At 44.6% G+C, this 19,516-nt stretch overlaps 1 protein-coding gene across 2 annotated transcripts in view; it reads right to left on the bottom strand.

Moving 5' to 3' along the window:
• Positions 1 to 19,258, bottom strand: part of FGF12 (fibroblast growth factor 12) — a 228,185-nt gene extending 208,927 nt beyond the window's left edge. The window contains exons 1-2 of one of the 2 annotated variants that reach the window (XM_037407492.1): positions 19,124 to 19,258; positions 18,864 to 19,012 (exon numbers count right to left, since the gene is read on the bottom strand). In XM_037407492.1, coding sequence (XP_037263389.1) covers positions 18,864 to 18,876 — 13 coding nt within the window. In that variant the 5' untranslated portion in view covers positions 18,877 to 19,012; positions 19,124 to 19,258. Of the gene's footprint in view, positions 1 to 15,321; positions 15,426 to 18,863; positions 19,013 to 19,123 lie in introns of those variants that run through there. The other variant, XM_037407493.1, reaches the window with a different exon arrangement.
• Between the last annotated feature and the right edge of the window lie 258 nt (positions 19,259 to 19,516).

Raw genomic sequence — 19,516 nt, 5'->3', positions numbered from 1 at the left:
CGATTTTGTAACTTCTTTAGCCACACCCTACCATATATTGCAGACCTAAGCAGTCTCATCATACATACACAAAAGAATTAGTGGAGCTCAGCACCTGCCCATCAAGGTGTCTTAGGCAAGTTGCTTGCTGAGGCAGACATTTGAGACTCTACTTAAAATATATTTGCCTTAGCAAGGATTATTCCTAAACAATTAGCACTACTTCCTCAAGGCTATACATTATTTATTTAGCTCGTCTAAGGCACCTGAGAAGGATTTGAGATGTATGCACACAGGACTTGGGCAATACCAAACCAGGGTAGGGATCTGACCCTGTTCTTTCTCTAGTACCTCATTATTAATAAAAAGTCATGGCTAAAACTCTGCTGGCCAAACACATCTGAGAGGAACTCATGAGCTGCTCAAGCTGCACGGCATCAAACACATGGGTGGGGTTTTTTTAATTTGTCCAGCCTACCAATAACTGCAATGACTTGTGTACCATTAAGTCTCATCTGCTTGACCTTCTCGCCCTCAAATCCCTGCAACTGAAAAAAAAAAAGTGCAGCAATTCCTGCCCCTTGCAACCAAACCTTGACTCCTCTCCTCTGCACATTCAAACCCAAGTACATTTTAACAACAGATCACTGGAAACGCCTCAGGACACTCAGATGCATCTGCTGGAGTTTCTTTTCTTCCCTTAGGCAGAGGTAGAGAAGGAAAGCCAGGAGCACAGAGACCTTGTGAGCCCTGCTGCTCTGCAAGGGGCTGCAGGTTCTCACTAAAAGGAAACGTCTCTTCTCCTACTGCTTACAACCCTCAACTCAGCTTGGTTTCAGTCAGTAACTTCCAGGTCCCTCTGCACATCCAAAAGGCTCTGGCTCTCCCCAAACAAGCCAAGGTGTTCCTGCACTTTGACAAAGCCCAAGTTGGAAAGAAACTGTCTTGGACTGGACAGATAGGGATATCAAATGTCCATGTCCCCATCCCACTGGGCATCCCTGCGACTGCCTGGCATGCCACGAGCAGGATGGCCTACAAATGAGTGAAGTTTGGGGTTGTCATACTAGTTTCCCCAAATGACTATGCAAAGACTGAAAGTAGAGAACCTCCAGATCTATCAGATACTTCTCAATATAATCCTTCCATGGAATACGCTTATAAGCAGTGGTCCAAAATAAATTAATAAACCTTAGTAACCAACAGAGGAAGGGATTTCTTGACGACAGAAATGTCTATCAATGTCTCATTGGTTGAACTTCAGAAAAGACTTGGCAAATCTATAAATAGCTATATGTAGTGTTTCATACTCAAAAATAAGCACAAGGATGAAATGCAAAGGCAAGCTAATCTGTAATGCTGGTGCTCAGCAGCTGGAAGTGCTGGCACCCTCTTTTCTGTGGTTCACATGGGGCAGGAGATTAAGGCAGCCCCTAGATGGTTAAATAGCTTTCTGGAAGTAGTGCTGGCACAGAGCAAAACAGCAATGGATGCAGGACTCCACTGTAGCACCACACACGTCACAGCACCGACAATTGTGGTAGCTTTTCTCCCACTGCTCTACACAGCTGCCACAGTTTGTCCCACCAGGACTGCAGACCTGGGAGGAGGCAAGCCCTCCACAGCATGGGCCTAGATCCAGCTCTCACCCAACCAAAACCAAGAGCCAAACAACCCCAAAACCCAGCCAGCACCCCATCTCCATCTGCACACTCCAGCCTTTGCTGGAGGAGGCTCCCAACCAGGTGCTCCCAGGAGCAACAGAGTGCTGCCACAGCACAATACACCTCCACAGCAGCTGACTACAGACCACTGTTCCACAAGACTCTGGGCTGCAAAAAGGCAGACACAGGCCTGGGAAAAAAAAAAAAAAAAAAAAAAAAATGACATGGCACCAGCTTTGAGACCATGTAATATGTATGACTAGTTCTGCAGCAGCAGGAGCACTCTGGAGCTCTGCACTGACTCAGGCAGCTCAGTTTGTAGCCCAGGAGAAACCTGCTTGTTTTCACCCACCCCTGTGAAGCAAGGACCACCACCCACACTCAGAGTTGCTACTCTTTGGTTTTAAGCTACTGCTACAAAGAAAGCATCCAGGGCTTAAACCAATACTCTACGGTCCTGCCAACCTACCAAGCAACAGTTCGTGCAGGGAACTAAAAAAAATACTCATTTCCACCCTGAGCTTCTGACTAGTTTCCAGGTGAAGTTTAACACTCAACCAGGTTTTCTGGACTTAAACAAGAAACAGCCAGACAGCTGAGTGCAATGCCTGAAGATGACCAGCCAGCAGGACAGATTTACACAAGCTTAACAAATCATTTCTTCTGGCATACATAGTTTTTTGAGGAAGGCACACACTATAAAACAGTACTTATCTCAAGCCTTTTTCTTTAAGTGCTGAGAAGTGTCTTCCAATTTGTTTGTTGTTTTCCAATAGTATCCGAGCAAAGATTAGACAGCAGTGCATAGGTCTTTGAGAAATATTCATCTTCCACACAGAGCAATCAACCATGAGACACTGAACCACTAAGAGTGAAGTTTGAATTTAGAGTAAAAGCAAAAACCAAAACCACCCAGCTGTATCTGTTATTTTCTGCATGGAGGAGGTCTAGGCTTTCTAACAAATTACTAAATTGCTACACTTCAAAAAAACCTGGGGGACCAGAAAAGCTGTATTCCCTTTTCACAAAGTATATCCTTATAAGCGTAGGCTACAGAAATAAATGCTATATTTTGATCTATCCTTTACCATAGCAGACAGCATTGTCACCTACATATAGATACTTTGGTATGCTTCCATTTCTATTAATTTCTCGAGACCCCAGGTCCTACCTACTGAAAGACACATCCTAAAGAACATACACTCACCTCTAGATCACTGAGCCGCTCACACCCATCTCTGGGAAAAATACACATTTAAGTCTGCATTATGTAACTGTACCCTGGACTCCCTGATTTTCCAGCAGGTAACTTGTTTTTGAAGTTGCAATACAAAGGCTGGGTTATGCCTCCAAGAGCACAACCCCACCCTCACCACCCCAAACAAAGGCATCGCTCTGTCGTCAGCACACTGCTCTTCTGTGTCAGTGTTATTCCTTCAGGGAGACTGATGCTTGGAGGCACTCAGAAGCTTTGCAGGTAGGGCACTGGGTTTGTGTGGTTTGTAAGGGCCACGGTACTCCTGTGAGGATAGTCAGGATGCTGGCAGGTGGAGGAAGGAAGCAAACACCTTAGAGACCCAGCTTTCTCTTAACTCCACACAAACCTTCATTTAAGATTAAGAACTGCATCCTCTAAACTCTATATGTATACACAGGGATATTTAAATATCTGAGTCAATAGCAGGAAACATCGCATTTCCTCAAAGCTGCTAGACCTGAGGAATCGTAGAGTGCTAGAAGTGGGCATAAATACTTAAGTGCTGACTTACTGCTGTTCTAAGCTGAGCTTCCTACCATTTCTTTGTGCCAAAGGAGGGCAACAATATCATCCTCACTCAGAGAGTAATCATCTGCTTATGAATCAGGTCCACAGATGCTTTCTCAACATGCCCCCATGCTTCCTTCATTACCACCATTGAGAACTGTCTTTTGGATTTCACACACACTGCAAGAAAAAAACTAACATTTTCCAACACTGAGACAGTCTCATCAGGGTAACTACACTGAAGTATCATATAGGGTTAAATAAGAATGTTCTGCCATGTTCAACTAACCAAAAAGAGTTGAACAACAGTTTTAATAAACCCAGCTACCTCTCCCTACTAACACATTGCTTCAAATTTGTTGACATACCCCCATTCTCTTATTGATGGGAAGTCTCTGGAGAACTGTATCTTCCACATTATAAGAAGTCTTCCTGTCTTTCATTAAGGATATGAATTTTCTGATGTTCTAGCTCACAGTATCATGGAAAAGGTGTTTTATTGTTAACTGTGCTAGAATGACAGTTCTTCCTGCACTTTAGAGGGTGACCTTGAACAACTCGTTTCTGCTCTGTGCCTCATTTTCCTTTGTAACACCAATAAATCTATTGGCTTCCTTTTTGTAGCACTGATAACAATGAATACAAAGAGGTATACAAAGTAGTGTCATACGTTACAAAGGCTGGAGTTTCATCATGCAGACTGATCTAAGGGGAGGAAAGAGTGGAGTCCAGCTGCCAGACTCTGCTCCAGAAGCCATGTGTCATTAGGAGAAAATACTGAAGTCAATGAGAACAAAGCTTTTGGGCTCTTTTGACAAAACATTAAATGTTATATGAACACGTGTCACCTGAACATCCTTGAGATGTTGAGTTGGTTTTGAACAGAAGTATCAGAACAATGCAGTCCAACACTGCTGAACTGACTTCTTCCATGTCCTACAAATTACCTATTCCTTTTTTTCTTAGTCTGGGCAAAAGCTAATATTGAAACACTTGAACTTTCCAGGAGATGGGTCTTCCAAAAAGCCTGGAAGGCTTTGTCTTTGCCACTATTTCTAATTGACTGCTGGAACAGTTGCTGAATACGCATGGTGAGCCACACTGCCCCAGAAGTGCTCTAACATTACTGTTGAAGCTGACACTGCTTGTTCCTGGCTGGGCTTTGCAGAAGAATAAAATGGAACATTTTCAGAAAAATATTTTGATTTCCTGGGGCTCTACCCTGTACTGGTGAACTGGCTACATTATTCAGACAGTGTCAAGTATAGAACGTTACAGGCATCTTTGCTTAGGCACCAGCAGCATAAATACAGATGCATAAGAGCCTGAGACGTTGACCTGAGATACGCCAGTTCTACTGAGTGGCAGAGGGAGGTGTACCAGAACAGGTATGAGAGCAGAAGTCAAAGAGAACGTGACAAAGCAAATACAGGAGAAGTACCCACTGATACCGACGCTTATTGACTTGGCTCCCTGGCTCCTCAACGATGGATGCACACTTCTACACAAGTATCTCTAACCAGTCCTGTGGCCCTGGTAGGGTTTGGCGAGACGGACACATCGGTCTCTCTGGAACAGTCCTAAATGCATCCACCACCCACAAAACCAAGCCAACTACTACCTGAGAGACTTCAAACATTAAAAGCAGCACAATTCTCATAATCCCTATAATTCAAAATTCCCAATCCCCGCCTTGTAGAAAGGTGATTAAACTAGCCACCTGTTAGAGGTCCACACATCCACACACAGCCCTGGGTAACTTCCTCCAGCCAAGATCCATAAGGAAAAGAAAGGAAACAATTACACAAAGAAAATTTTCTCCATGTTCTTTTCTATATTACCACAAATATTTGTCTTGGAAGATCTTTTTCTGCATGGAAAATGAGATTTACTGTGCATGGAAACTTTACAGATTATTAGCCCAAACCAGCTACACTATTTTAACCTTAAAATAAGGTTACTAAATAACTTTATAGAACACCTGTAGATTTTAAAATTAAGAGATTACATGTGAGGTTCATAACTTTTTCATAGCTCTATAAAGATTCTCTGATATTTGAAAGTACAAGATGTTTCATTTAAGTTAAATGTCTCTTATGCTGAAGGATTTAGATGCCACCAGAAAGTGTGTATTGATCGGGCCTTATCAGTAGAAAAAAATATCAGGAAATAGAAGTCCTGTGTATCCCCAAAGTGGTGCAAACAGATGAACAAGTCCTTCAGTTACAGCTAATAGAAATGCTGCATATGCAGTACAAAACGTAAAGAGGGCAGCGATGCACACTGGCATTCGATCACATGCACTTGTGACTTCATTTACCATTCAAGGTAGTTTCCATCTGCTGAGCCTCACAGCAAACCAGCTATAAAGCAGTTATGGGCTCCCAATCTTCTGCCATCCCAACAAACATGAGATTGTAAAGCAGGTCCGGAGCTGACAGCACAGGATGAGACGAAGATGTCATGCAGCATCAGATTGGCAATTGTAACAAAACAGTGACAGTTATGTAGTCTTCTACTTCAGTCCCTTCATCTTTGTCTTTGTAAGGATGTCCCTCTGGAATACAGCACACAGATCAGTCTATAGGATACGGAACGTGTACAGAAATAGTTCTCAGACCTCTAGTTCTTCCAGGGCTTTCTGCATCATCATCTTTACTAAGGACAAGGGTAGGGCCTTTGACACACAGGAGGGACGCTACCATACCAGACTACTGCCTAAACACACAGGCCTGACAGCACCCAAGAGGAAAAAACACAGAACAAAGCAACATGGTACAACAGTGGTCACCTGGAAGAAAAAAACAAAACAAAACACCCAAGATGAAACAGAACAGAACCTAATGCCCTTGTCCATCCTGCCAAACAGATCAGATGTTCTCTCATCCTTCCATAATCTTTGTCCATCATTTAGGGTGCTGCAGCATGAATGCGTGCCTCCAGACCTGACGCTATGCTCTTACCTTCCATTATTAAACGCTGCTGCTTGCTTTGTTGCCAAAGTGCTGAAAAACTATGAGGATCCATCAACTAAAAATAACTGGTAAACTTTGACTTTGCTAGTCATGATGGCAATTGGCATGGGATGAATGTCTCCAATCAAACTCATCTGAGATGTTTCAGAGAGCACCTTTGAGATATGAACTTCAGAAAAAGGAAGAGGGACACTAACAGCACCCCACTAGGCTACAGGTAAACAGATGCTTTAGCAGTGAAATGGCTCAAAACCTTTTGGATTAGGAGGAGTAAAACAAAACACGTTCATTCAGCAGCACAGACAGGGTTTAAAAGCGATTTCAACACGTGGAAAGTCAGAGGCAGGATTTAACCTTGAAACCCTGCTGCTCTGTATCATGCACTGCCTTACCACCAACCAGACCTTCCAAAGCCCCCAGGCTCTCTGGCCAACACCACAACGCCGAGATCTGGATCCAACCGATCGCAAACAGCAAATGCTACCCAAACAATGTCTCAGGGTAAGACACTAAAACTAATTGGGTTCCTAATACAACTCCTACATAAGGTAATGAAGGCACCCAGCCCCAGAGCATACACAAACATGTACTGTCCAGGCACCAGCCAACCCCCATTTAACAAAGTACAGAGCCATACTGACATACACTCCCCATGCACAGTAACTCCATTAACCAGAGGCTTCTGTAGCCCTTCTCCCATCCTAGAGTACCGAGATAAGGGGTTGAACCCAGGTGATTTACAAGCTGGTGTCTTGAACTTGGCACAGCTGTGTGAAACTGGCTCTCCATCCCCACACATTTTTGCCAGCAGGGCCTGAGCAGAGCGCCAAGGGGTTTCTTTTCCAGAGGAAAAGCTGATTTATTGCCTCATGTAGCTGTAACTAGCCCCTCCAGGAACAGGACCAACAGTCCAACAGGTCTCTCAGTGAAAAAGAAGGATCCAATACCAAACCCATCCAGGTTTGTCTTATATCAAGGGAGTTGACTGCCCATGCTTTGCTATTTCTGGATTGCTCTATCATCACCTGGGATCATAATTAGAGACAATCTGATTGCATTTTTCCCTCAAGGAGGGTATGTGAGCTTTTGAATTCATTAGACTCAGGGCATTCAGCAGCCATTGGCCAATAGCCACCTTGGTCACTATTTCTGGTACCCTGCAGCATCACTATAAATATATATAGTTCATAGTTACTGGTGCCAACTGGGGCTATTCAGGCACATGGGGTGATAACCACATAGTTTACAAACCAAGACAACACTATGAGTGATGCTTTTTTAGTAAAGGTACAAGATATTCCACCCAGGTGAGGCCAGATCAGCCATCTTCATGGAACTAAATTTCACACAGCCTTGCAATGCATTTGAGCCAGTAACCATGGGCAAAGTGTGGGCAGAATACTTGCAGCTGACATTTTCTGCATAGAAATACCTGAAGCAGTCAGTTGTAACACACAATTTCATGACCAGTTCTGCCCCAGGAAATTCCAATGAAAAATATAAAGTTTTAAATGAAGCATCACTTTTTGTTCTGTTTAAAATTAGATTTGTTCTAGAATTTTTTTCCCCAAAGAAAATAATTTAAAAACAATTTCAAACTAAAACATTTTACGTAGGACTGAAATTCAGTATTTTTGAAGAAGAATATACAGGCTTTCCTGGCTATATGGCTGTCCTTTGCTGGCAAACAGCGCTATTTCTCTTCTACAGAGGAAGTTAAAATGGAAAGCTGGGAACAATCATTTTGCTCCATACTTCAACAGACAGAAGAGCTATAAGGTTGATTAGAGAAATAATACAAGAACTAAAAACAATGATAAAGCTTTACGATCCATATGTACCTGCATCTGGAAAGGTCTTAAAAGCATCCCATGAAATCCACAGTCCCTCAGAGATCAGTAAGAGTTGGCTATAGCGATACCTCCTTACAAAAACAGCACACAGTAAAATTGTTTAGCTGAAAAACATGAGTCTTTAGTCTTGGTTGTACTGTTCATAATACCGCAGGCATTGATAAACTCTCACGGATCCAAGGCAGGAGCCACCAGTAACTGCAGAGTTCAGGAAGCCCTTGACTGGCCTGAATGGTAAGAAAAGTATTGGATTCAATCTGATTCAGCACAGAAACTTCAGGAAATGGGATTTTCTACAACATAGGAGACCTGATTTTTAGGTAGCTCCTTTGCAAACAGGAGGAAGAAGAGGTAGACTCTTACTTCTGTGTTCCTGACAAGCAGAGGACAGCCCAGAAGTGTCACATATTGTCTATTGCTAGGCTGCTGACTGCCCCTAAGGCTGAAGAGAAGCCCCTGACACTAAGAAGAGGGATGGCCCACAGGCAGGAAAACTGCAGAAGACAAAGCCTTTACACATCTGAGGACCCAGAAAGAACAGCAAAGCACCAAACACCTCCTGGGTGCCCCAGCCAGGCTTCAGGCCAAAGTCCAACTTACAGAATTGATAATAAGGTACAGGGGAGGGCCAGGAGTGGGACATGTCCACCTCCATGGTCTTTCCTAATATTCTCCAAGCCAACAGCCCACCACCACCACTTTCAAGATGAGATGGAAACCTGCATTCAGGACGCACTGTTTGGTTTGGATGACCAAATTGCTGTGCAGCTTCTGGGTGATAAAGACGACTTCAGCAAGACAAGAACAGTAAGGTGGCTGTACACCAGCCTTGCCTTTGAGATTACCAAATACAAACTCATGCTCCACATGAGCATAAACTCATTTAAGTGGTGGTGATGCTCGCTTTATCAGTGCTGGGATTCAGCAAGACTTTTCTGGACTCACTGTTCCTGAAATCCTTTAAATAAAAAAGTAACTGCCTGTGTTTTCATATGTATAGCAGTGTGTCTATAACAGGCCATCAATCCAAAAATTCCTACCGTTCAACTGACTTGCGCAGCACAGAGCACTGCTTGCACAGAAGATCCCCATGCATGCAAAGCTCAGCATCGGCCTCAATACCTTGTTCTCAGTTTCACAGACAGCAGAACACAGGGCTAAATTCTACACTCAGTTCTGCCATCGTCAACCTTAGGGTGATGCCACTGAAAGGACAATATAATCAAACTCAGTTATTTCTTACTATAAATAGTTAAGATTTTAAACACATTGTGTTCTTTGTCTCTATTTATTACCCGTGGCTGCACACTTGCATTGCTTCAGTATGCCAGGCTTGTCCTCACTGTTTCTGGGAACCTTCTAATCAAAGGAGGTAGAAAATTCAACCCTAGCTTCTTTTTTTTAAAAAAAAAAAAAAAAACCAAACTAAATTAAAACACAACAACAAAGTCTTACTGTTCCTGGATGTTGATTTTTTTGGGAGGTGAATGCACTATAAATACAGTTTAGGAAGCAAAGCCTGAAATGCAGGTTACAGAGAGATGAATTATGCAAATAAAACTGACAGGTGATTCTAGATATCTGGTACTATGTTCAGTAGTAATGGCAGAAACATGTCTTAGCACAGAGCCACCTGTTATAAGTGTAATTAATAGTCATTTTTAAGGTGGGGTGGATAATCTGACTTCTGAAGATACTATATAGCACAGTTGCTAACAAAAGCCTCAAAGCTATGTAATTTGTACCAATAAACTGCTTTCAAAGTGGCAAGAAGTAAAAGGTAATTAAGCTGTTAACTGTTTGTTATTTTAAAATCCCCTCAAACCAATATAAAATGACTTCTTTAAACCTTTACTACTTTTTTAAGTAGCAATAATTAAGGTCTAGAAGCATTTAAGTAGGTCTTACACCATATAATCAGTATTATTTCCATTGTGTTTTCAGGGAGGTAAGGCATTAGAGACCTGGCCTTTGCCTACTGACCAGATGATGCATTTACCTACACAAGTGCAAATCCAGAGTAGCTCCACACACTTTATTTAAAATCTTGACTGGAAAAGACGACTCGGGACAGTGATTTTTAAACTTCTCTGCTGATTTCTCCCTCATTTCTCATATGGCAACAAAATGGCTACAACTTGCAGCATGTAATTTCTCCATTGGGACAAACCGATAGGAATAAAAAGTTTGAATATTAACAGCTGGCTTCGACAATGCAATTATTTGACAATGTATGATACTGGTTAAGTCAGTCTCAGAATACCAGAAGGGCTGGTCAATACTAAAAGGGAATATGAATTTAAGGCTAGAAAACATTTGAAAAGCTCAGATTCAGCCTTCAAAGAGATCAAATAAGCTGGAAATATTATAGAAAGCAGGTCTTGCTGAGGAAGCTTATTCTGCTGTCAACTCAGTTATGCTGCAATGGCTTGTTAGTGTCAAATTAGCAAATCCAAGTCTTCCTTTATGTACAATTAATTTTTAGCCTCCATATACTAGAACGTGCTGGATTCTACATTTTTGCTCATTTTGTGGACATGACTGCTGTTTCCCTGTCACTTAAATGCTAGTGGCTCCAACATGCTGTAAGAGACTGAATTTGGGGTTATTCTGAAGTGGCAATGAAATGGATACTCTTGCATCGTAGCAAGCACAGCGTGTGCTTGTGCTTAAGTAAAGAATGAATTCCAGCTGTATGTCTCTTCCTAGGCAAAGTTTCAGAAAACTAACCTGAATCTCAAAATAATATCACCTATGATGAAACAGTAATTCTGGACATCTGGAATATTTTGGTGTTCTGTGTTTGGTTTCTTACCATTCTAAAGCCACGGCTGCAAGATATTCTTAACTGAAGGACCGGCAGGTTTTAAACTCACTAAAGCTTTTCCCCAAAATAGACATTCCAGACTGCACATGAATAAAGGATGAAGCTCCAAGGGCTGTCCTTCAAAGCAGAAGTTTATTCCACTTCTGAATTTCATACAAGTTTGATCTTTCATACTGCACAGACACCTGTAATTCTCTCCCACCCCCCAAAAAAAAAAAAAAAATAATCACAGCCAAATTGCAGCCACAACATCTGGATCCAGCCTCCTCAATGCCTCAAGTAACGATAAACAGTCAGATATGAGAGGGAGGTAAAGACCAGTAATGTGAGTGGGAGGAGGAAGAGGCAGGATACAGAATTCAGAACCAGATTTAGAGCTCAAGCTCCTTGTCAGGGTTATGTCAGACACCAGCATCAGCTGGAAGAGACCTCAAGGTCTCTAGTTCAACATTTGCTTGAGTAGACACTATCACAACACTTGAGCATGCCCATCCTACCAACAACCCTTGGCTGGCTGTACTTGGAGAGCAAAATACAAATTAAAAAATCAGCAATAACACTTTATGTTGAAATAAGTATGGCATGAGACTTCGCGACCAGACAGGCTTCAATCTTCCTCAAGAGGTCTTCTTGCTTGTCAGCCTCTTTTGAGGATAGCATTTAATTCAAGGAAAGTGTTTTTGCATTAATAATACATTCTCAATGACTGAGAAGCAAAGCAAATTTCCCTCATTATACCAACACAACATTCACCACTTTACAGCTTTTCATCATAAACCCTCCAAGCAGCTGAGTTCAGTAAGTTAACGTTACCTATTAAAGGCTGATGGTAGGTAAAGCCAGTCCAAACCAGCTTCCAAAAGAGGGGTGAAACACAAGCAGAAGGAGCACAGATCAAAAAAAAGTGTCTTTCAAGTTAGAAATGCTATTTCATACTTCCCCGATTTCTTGCTGTGCGCTTGCTATTAAAAATAGCAAGCAAAGCACCTTACTTCTGGAAGTTCACAGGCTGATGCATACACAGCCCTCCCTCGGCCACGAGCCTCAAGGCACGCTGCAGTATTGCTCCCGCACTCTATTGAGCGGTCATCATCTCAAGCCACAAGATCTCTACTGAAACATGACGACACCATAACCAGTTTAATTCAATCTGAAGAAAAAAGCCGTAGCTTTCAATGTGTATCCTGCATAAGCATCAAATCATAAGGTTCATCCAAATCTGGGACCTGGGAGAAGAAACTCAATGAATTAGCGTGATGATTTGTACTCTTATTGAGTATAAAGAACACTTCAAAAAAGCAGGGATATAGGAGCTACAGAAAAAGGGAACGTCCTTGTATCACTGACAGGAAAATAGTAAACTCTTCAATCATTTTAGTGTACCAGCGTTATTAAAATCTTTATATGTCGAGTGAAAACATTCATTATTTATGCCCATCAGGAATATTTTTCATTGTCAAATTACTTTTTACCATGCTAATAAACACAAAGCTTTGCATGTAAAAAATAATCATGTTATCTCATTTATAGGTCAGAAGACACAGACAAAAATAGTTTCTGCAATTCTCCTTAAATAACTAGCTTTTGCATATCAAGTTTTATATGGCACATTAGAAATGAATGCAATTAAGACAGGATTTGAACAGCTGAATAGATAAGGAAAGATAAGAGCAGATAAGAAAAATCTTGCAGTAAGCTAAGCCTTTTGAAAAAAAATGCTTTGAAAAAATCAAGTTCATCTTTTGAATTTTCTGGACCCTGATAAACTAAGGATGAAACAGCTGTATGCAGGTCATTACTCAAAGTATCCACAGATTATGTTTCCAGCCATTAGACATATAAATGGTATGTTAGAAAATGCATTAAATAATCTTAAATTACTCCAGAATTTTATTCAGATTAAATGCAACCTCCACAGCTCCCATGTAACTTGTGGATGTGGGGTGGAGGAATTTGTCTGCTGCATTTTGTTAATAACCAGATTACTAAATCTTCCCCCCACTTCTATAACATTCAAGCCTGTTACTAGGGTCCTCTTTCCCCCTTTTTTTAGTAATGTGGTAAGTTTGTAGGTAGGAAGGAATATGAGCACGGCCACTTTTCCGTCCTCATCATGAGGTCCATTAGAGCACAGACACTTTCCTGGGTACCGTGTCTACAACCTCCAGCATCAGATAGGCTTGGGTCATTCTCCCATCCAGAACCTGAAGATGGATGCCTCTGGTATTTCAGCAGCTACCAACTAATTTTAATAAAGGTATTAGACCGTTACCTGCTCTTGTTGGTGGCAGCACAGGTTTGCTTATTTGCTAGTCCCACACAGCAACCTGAACTCTTACCATCTTTGAGCCCTCCCAGAACACAGTCGTATTTGTTTTAATTTTAATGTGATTTCTAATGTAAGAGAAACAGACTTTCATTTGCTTTCTGAAATACATTAAAGAATGCATGCAGTGCTAGCTTAGTGCCTTACGCTCCCCTTCCTGCATCTTTCAGTGGAGGCTGTGTCTGAGGCACAGGACAAAGCAACCCGCGCAGTACCCCAGTCCAGCCTCAGGGATAAGGTGCTGAGGGGTCAGGCAGCCGAAGTGTTCCCCTGCTATATAGAAAACTGGTACCTATACAGAGATGCATAGCCTAGGGCATGAGGGAGATACTAGAAAAGTCAGGCCATTTATTTACATCCCCAAATGTGCTTCCCTGAGTCAAACTTCAGGCAGCCAGTTTGAGAATGCTGGCTTCAGTAACACGTCCTGTATCTCACACTGCACATCACTGTGAAAGACAGAGAGCATGCAGCTACCTCCTCTATGGAAAGTGAGCTGCTCAGAGAAGCCTCTGACCACCTTGAGAGAGATGCAAGCATTCCCCAAAAAAAGGGAACAGTTTCATAAGAAAAGTAACCGTGCCACTACTTGGCTTACATTACAAAGAAGTAACCAGGATGACTTGTGCAACCCAGTCTTTTCCAAATCAATCTGCATTACTTAAACACACATCTTCAACAATATGTGCTGCACTCACCTCTAAAATGCACAACGTGTCAGGAAGATGCATGATGAGGAAGGTTTTGACATGAGCATCCCAAAGAGCTTCAGAACACAAGATACAGCTGGGATCACTAAGATCTTTCCTTTGATCATTGAAGAAAGCCATGAAGGTGGGACAGTGCACAGCAATCTCCAGAACTGCGTGTTCTCACTTGCCACCTTCTCTCACCTTGTCCACAAAGCCCGTCCACAATCCTAACATTCATCAGCTCTTGTTGGGTTTTGATCACAGGTTCAAGGTGAAGATCCTGTCCTTTACAAACATAGCACGCAGACAGCTGCGCAGGGAAAGCTGGCCCAGGGTGCTGGGTCTGGCCAAGGAAGTTTCAGGGCAGCTCTGGCAGGGAGAGATGGATCAAACCACCTTGGCCATCCACATATCCACAAGACAGTAAAATGCAAAGAGCTCAGACCCGTTTGCTAGTCCCAGGAAGGGCAACCCTGTGCCCTAAGTAATCTGGATCTTACTGCTGTTTTACAGGAGCCCATTTAAAGACCTGAACATTGCATGTCGGTGAATGACAGCACCATGGCTTTTCTGCAGAAGCAAAAAGCCTGCTCCCAGCCTTTGTGACTGGAAAGAAAACATGACTCAGATAGCACTACCGTGGCAGCACCTGCCTGGGACAGTCACTCTGCAGAGATGTTCTCTGCATTCATCTCCTCAAAGCACTGATGCTTTGGGACTGTCCAGCAGAAGAGCTGTAAGGCTTCTACCACGCAGCCTTCTGAGCACGAGGATGATGTTCCTGAGGGAAGACCCACCGCACAGAAGATGTCTTTCCAACCTGACACTGCTATCCAATAGAGCGGGACCATGGCTCAGAGGACTGACAAGAACACCTCCAGATCTCAGTGGGGTAGCCAACAACATGCTTTAGCTTCGCTGTCCCAGTAGACAAGCCCTGCTGTGTTTCTGAGCTAACAGCACGCATCCTGTGCTGTCAGGAGCCTGCCCTGCACCCAGGTGATGAAACCTCACCAGGGCCACCAGCGCCCAGCACTGACCTCCAGGGAGAGCAGAGCACCAAGAACTGGCTGGGCCCTTGCAGAAGAGCCCAGTAGGCAGCATGGCCCTGCCCCCCCATGGAACATTGACACATCCAGTCACATCCCAATCTCCACCTCAGACAAAACAGTAGTAATATTCCTCACTGCCAAAAAGAGATTTCCCTGTGTCTTCAGGATTACAGAAAAGAGTATAGCACCTTCGGAGGAAGGGAGCTCTCCCTGCAGCAAGGCTAACCTGCAGTCCCTCTCCGCTCCATCCAGAAGCCCAGGGATACATTCCACACTGTGCAGCTTGCCTCTTGCTTGGTTGATTTCTTTCCTAGCCTCCGAGTCTGAACATCACTGTGTGACGTTCCATCCCCTGCTAAGCGTCTAACTGTAACTGAAGAATCTGGCAAGTGACCAAGTATCCTTTAACCTCCACATTAACTATTGTTAGCTTTGGCAAAGCCCAGCTTCTGGGATGCCTGGTGTGGTATCGCTTACTGCTGCAGCCTACAGAACTGCTGTAGTGGTGAGATTCAGAAAACAGGGATCAGGTAGCAGATGCAAAGCAGTCCTCACCCACAACGCCCTCCCTTCCTCCATTGCCTAATGGGCTTTGGGAGTAGCTACAACTTTTAAGCGTCTCACTGCTGCAAAAGGTTTGGAGGCAGTGAATGTGCAAAGTCAGTCAAAGAAGCTGTAAGTTAGATGAGGCCAAATGTTACTTTTAGATCACCAAGATGTGTTGGTAACATTGCAGCTCCATAAAGTGCTGCTACTATTATTTATCTTCTTGGAGTCAGGAAGAAAGATGTTCATGTCTAGCCAGGTTTGACTGTTGGAAGAAGGCACCGCCTCCTCCTCAGCCCACACCAGGACCCTCGTGCTTGCACTCTTACTGCAATAGTCCTAACAAGAGTAAAGTCTTTAGTCCTGCACCCCACTGCACAAAAACTAGGATATGTCCTTTCATTCTCATGAATGAGTCCAATCAGTGCAATCAGCTATGGCTGCTCTGAGCAGCACTTGAGATAAGTCTTCAGCAATTATTTTTTTTATTTTTTTAACAGAGGACTGTAAGCTTTGTAAAGCATCAGCACCAGCCACATTCAGACAACTAAGTCGTCCTGGGATGGCAAATCCTAGGCAGAAAAGTCCACAGCAGTCACCAGGAACAGCTGAATTCAGGGACCAGAAGGTAGGTTTTCTTAAACAGACTTTATGTTGCTTAATATAGCACACACTCTTCCCCAGTATCTGCATAACGCTGAGTTTGAAATGTTCTAAGATTTGCACCAAGGAAGACTGGAGGGGTGGGAGAAGGGCTGCAGGAGGAAGCATTTCAAAAGCAAGTGATGACTTCAGTGAAACACTGTCTACAAGCAGCAGTCTCATAAAACAGGACTTGCAATGCAGAGGCTTGGTTAGTAATGAAAATAAAATGTAAACAAGTCCTCAGTAAGGCAATGCAGTTGCAAGTCCATCTAGGATTAATCATAAAAGCTGAAGATGTGAAGGGCTTAGGCTGGCCCATACCTGCCCTCTGGGGAGACATCCTGCATTGTGCCTTGCTATATGCGTACACAGAATCAGTCCATTAGATCTGCACATCATAGGCCTTCTCAAGCTACTCCAACACTAAGCGAGTTTCAAGGATTACTTCAGTGCCAACACAACTGGATTCCTGCTGTGAGCAGACTTCTGCCTTCTAGTTCTCCCATTGAGATGCCAAAGTTGCTTGTCTATTGCCTTTAAGGTCATCTCTACTTTGGAGCTGTCCCGTTCTGGCGCCTTGATTTCTGCTGGGTTTGCTCTAAACATCCCTTTTTTCTGCACAGGTAGAGGAAACCCAGGGAGTATTTGTTCCCCACCTCCACCTCATCAAGGAAAATCTCTGGTAAGAGCAAACTGCTGAGATTTATTTTATTATTTTCTTTTCCCCAAAGATTACAGTGTAGTGACTCTTGGCGTTGTCTCACCCCTAATAACCTTTTTGCCAAAGCCAAGAGCCTGGGAACACAGGCTGCTGTGCAGCCCATCTCGCAACTAATGAACACAAGTACCAGTGGCCCAAAAGGCTGCCTTGTTCAGCTGCTCATCGCCAACTCAGGCAGTGACTGCACCGTAACAGCCACTATCTGTTTTCACAAGATAGTAATCAGGTGATGCACTCTCAGGTGGTGCTTCTGCCACCAGCTAGCTGGACCCTTTTTCTTTCATTTTACTGCAGATGTTACCTTTCTGCCCCTTGCCCAACCCCAGCTACACGAGCTCCATCATAAGTTCCACAGAGCTTTTTGCCTGCTTGTGTAGTGCATGACAAGGCACATAACGTGTTATACGAAAGTCACAGTCTATTTGTTTCGCATCAAGTCATGTACCAGTAGGGCATCCAAAAAAGTAAAGGTGTCCCGTCTCAGGTTAACTGTGAAAACAGTGTGGATAATCAAGAAAAACAGTGATGCTAACGTGACTGCTGTAAGCTTCTCACCCAAGTCAAGTCTTTGCAGGTGAACTTTCTTAAAAGAGGTACTTACCTGTCCTCAAACCCTGTTAATGCTATTGATCACTGCCCACAAGAATCTGTACTTTATAGGACATACTGCCTCCATATGATTGAAATAGCTTCCTTCCTTAATCAGCATATAATCAGATATTCCCACACAGGAGAACTATAGCCCTGATTGACAAGACAGTTACAAAAATAAACCTGAGGTTTAAATATAGCTTGCTCAACTCCCTGGAAGGTATGTAGTATTGTGTTATACAAGTCCACCGTCATTTTCCTTGAATTAATATAGTCCATATTCTCCCACTGCCTTGATCTCTATCAATTAAACAGCCACCAGTTTTGTGTTATACAGGAGAGCTGGCAGCTAGGGTTAGGTGGGAATGGCAACAGCAACTAGCCTTCCCTCTGCATGGGCTGACTTACCATCAATACTTGCTTGGCAATTAACACACAGAGATTTTGAGTTCATGTACCAGTTGAATGTGTGATGTCTGATGCAACGGTAGAGGTAGATAAGTAAATAAGCGGGCAGGACTACATAGCTATGTATGGAAACAAAATATACATGCCCAACACGAAGGGATATATTTGGGTGAGCTCTACATCTCTTCGTATGCAAACATACGAGATAGAGGGAAAATCATTAAATATTGCGTGCCTTTCTGGGGTGGACAGTTCAATAGCACAATACTCGTTGCATTTGCCCCAATCTATTAGGATGTTCTGATGTGTTAAATATGCAACGTAATGAGGGCAGAGCTCTACAGCCCTGTTCTTCTCGTTTCAGAAAAAAAAACTGATTTTTTTTTTTAAAAAAAACCCCACCATTCTAATCACGAAATGCTTTTCATCTCCTAAAAACCTCCCCATTGCTGACTGACTGAAAAAAACATGGGACAGACCTCATATTTATTATGCAAATCCTTAGCATTAAGAAAACAAATCACCAACTAACATCTGTCTCACCCTAAAGGGAAATAAATAAATTATAAAAAAAAAAAAAAAGGGACCACAAACACACAGCCCAAACCACCACCCTTCGCCACACTCCGCTACGCCACCGGCCGAATACCACCCGCTGGCGTGGGAAGGGCAGCGCCTCCCCGAGCCCGCTTCCCTGCCGGTGCTGCAATGTACCTACCACAGCGGCACGGCACGGCACGGCTGCTCCCGGCCCCGTGCCGCGCTCCCGGCCCGGCCACTGCGGTCCTTCCGCCGCCCCCCCCCCGCGCCCCGACCCACCTTTCCCTTCCATCGCGGAGCCTTGCGGGCGCCGGGAAGTTGCCGGAAGACGCGCTCCCTCCTCAGCCGAAAGCCCCGAGAGCCCGGCGGGCAGAGCCGGCCGCCGCTGCCTGCTCCGCGGTGGGGACGGCGCCGACACAGCCTCGGAGCTGCAAGCAAGCAAGCGGCGGGGGAGACGGCGTGAGCCGCCGGGCCCCCCGCACCCCCGCCACGGGGGAAGCGGCGCGGAGCGGAGCGCGGCCGCGGGGGGAGCGCGTTACCTGGGCGCCGGCGGGAGCTGTCCCTGGCGGAGCGGTGCTGCGGGGGCGAGTGGCTCCGCGGCCCGCCGCGCTGCCTGGCACCGCCCGCATGCGCGCCCCGCCCGCGCCCCGCCTCCGCGGCCCGCACCGCGGCACCGCCGGGCCCCCTGCTGCGGGCTCCGCGGGGCGCGCACGGGGAGCGGCCGCACGCCCCGGCCCCTCGCCCCGCCGCCCGGCCCGTCGCGTTACGCAACGCGGGCGCCAGCACCCGCCGGCCCGTTGCGGGAGCCCCGCCGGGGCGCCCCTTCCCCAGGCGGGCACGACCCGGGGGCGGCATCTGTGCGGCACGGCTGCTGCAGGCACCGGGGCCGCTGCCCCAGGTGGTGGGTGCGCCGCCAGCCCCCCGGACCACTT

The sequence above is a fragment of the Falco rusticolus genome, chromosome 13 (assembly GCF_015220075.1).
Source record: "Falco rusticolus isolate bFalRus1 chromosome 13, bFalRus1.pri, whole genome shotgun sequence".
NCBI classification, from domain to species: Eukaryota; Metazoa; Chordata; class Aves; order Falconiformes; family Falconidae; genus Falco; species Falco rusticolus.
Note: the sequence above shows the minus strand (reverse complement) of the source record. Positions and strands in the feature narration are given on the sequence as shown.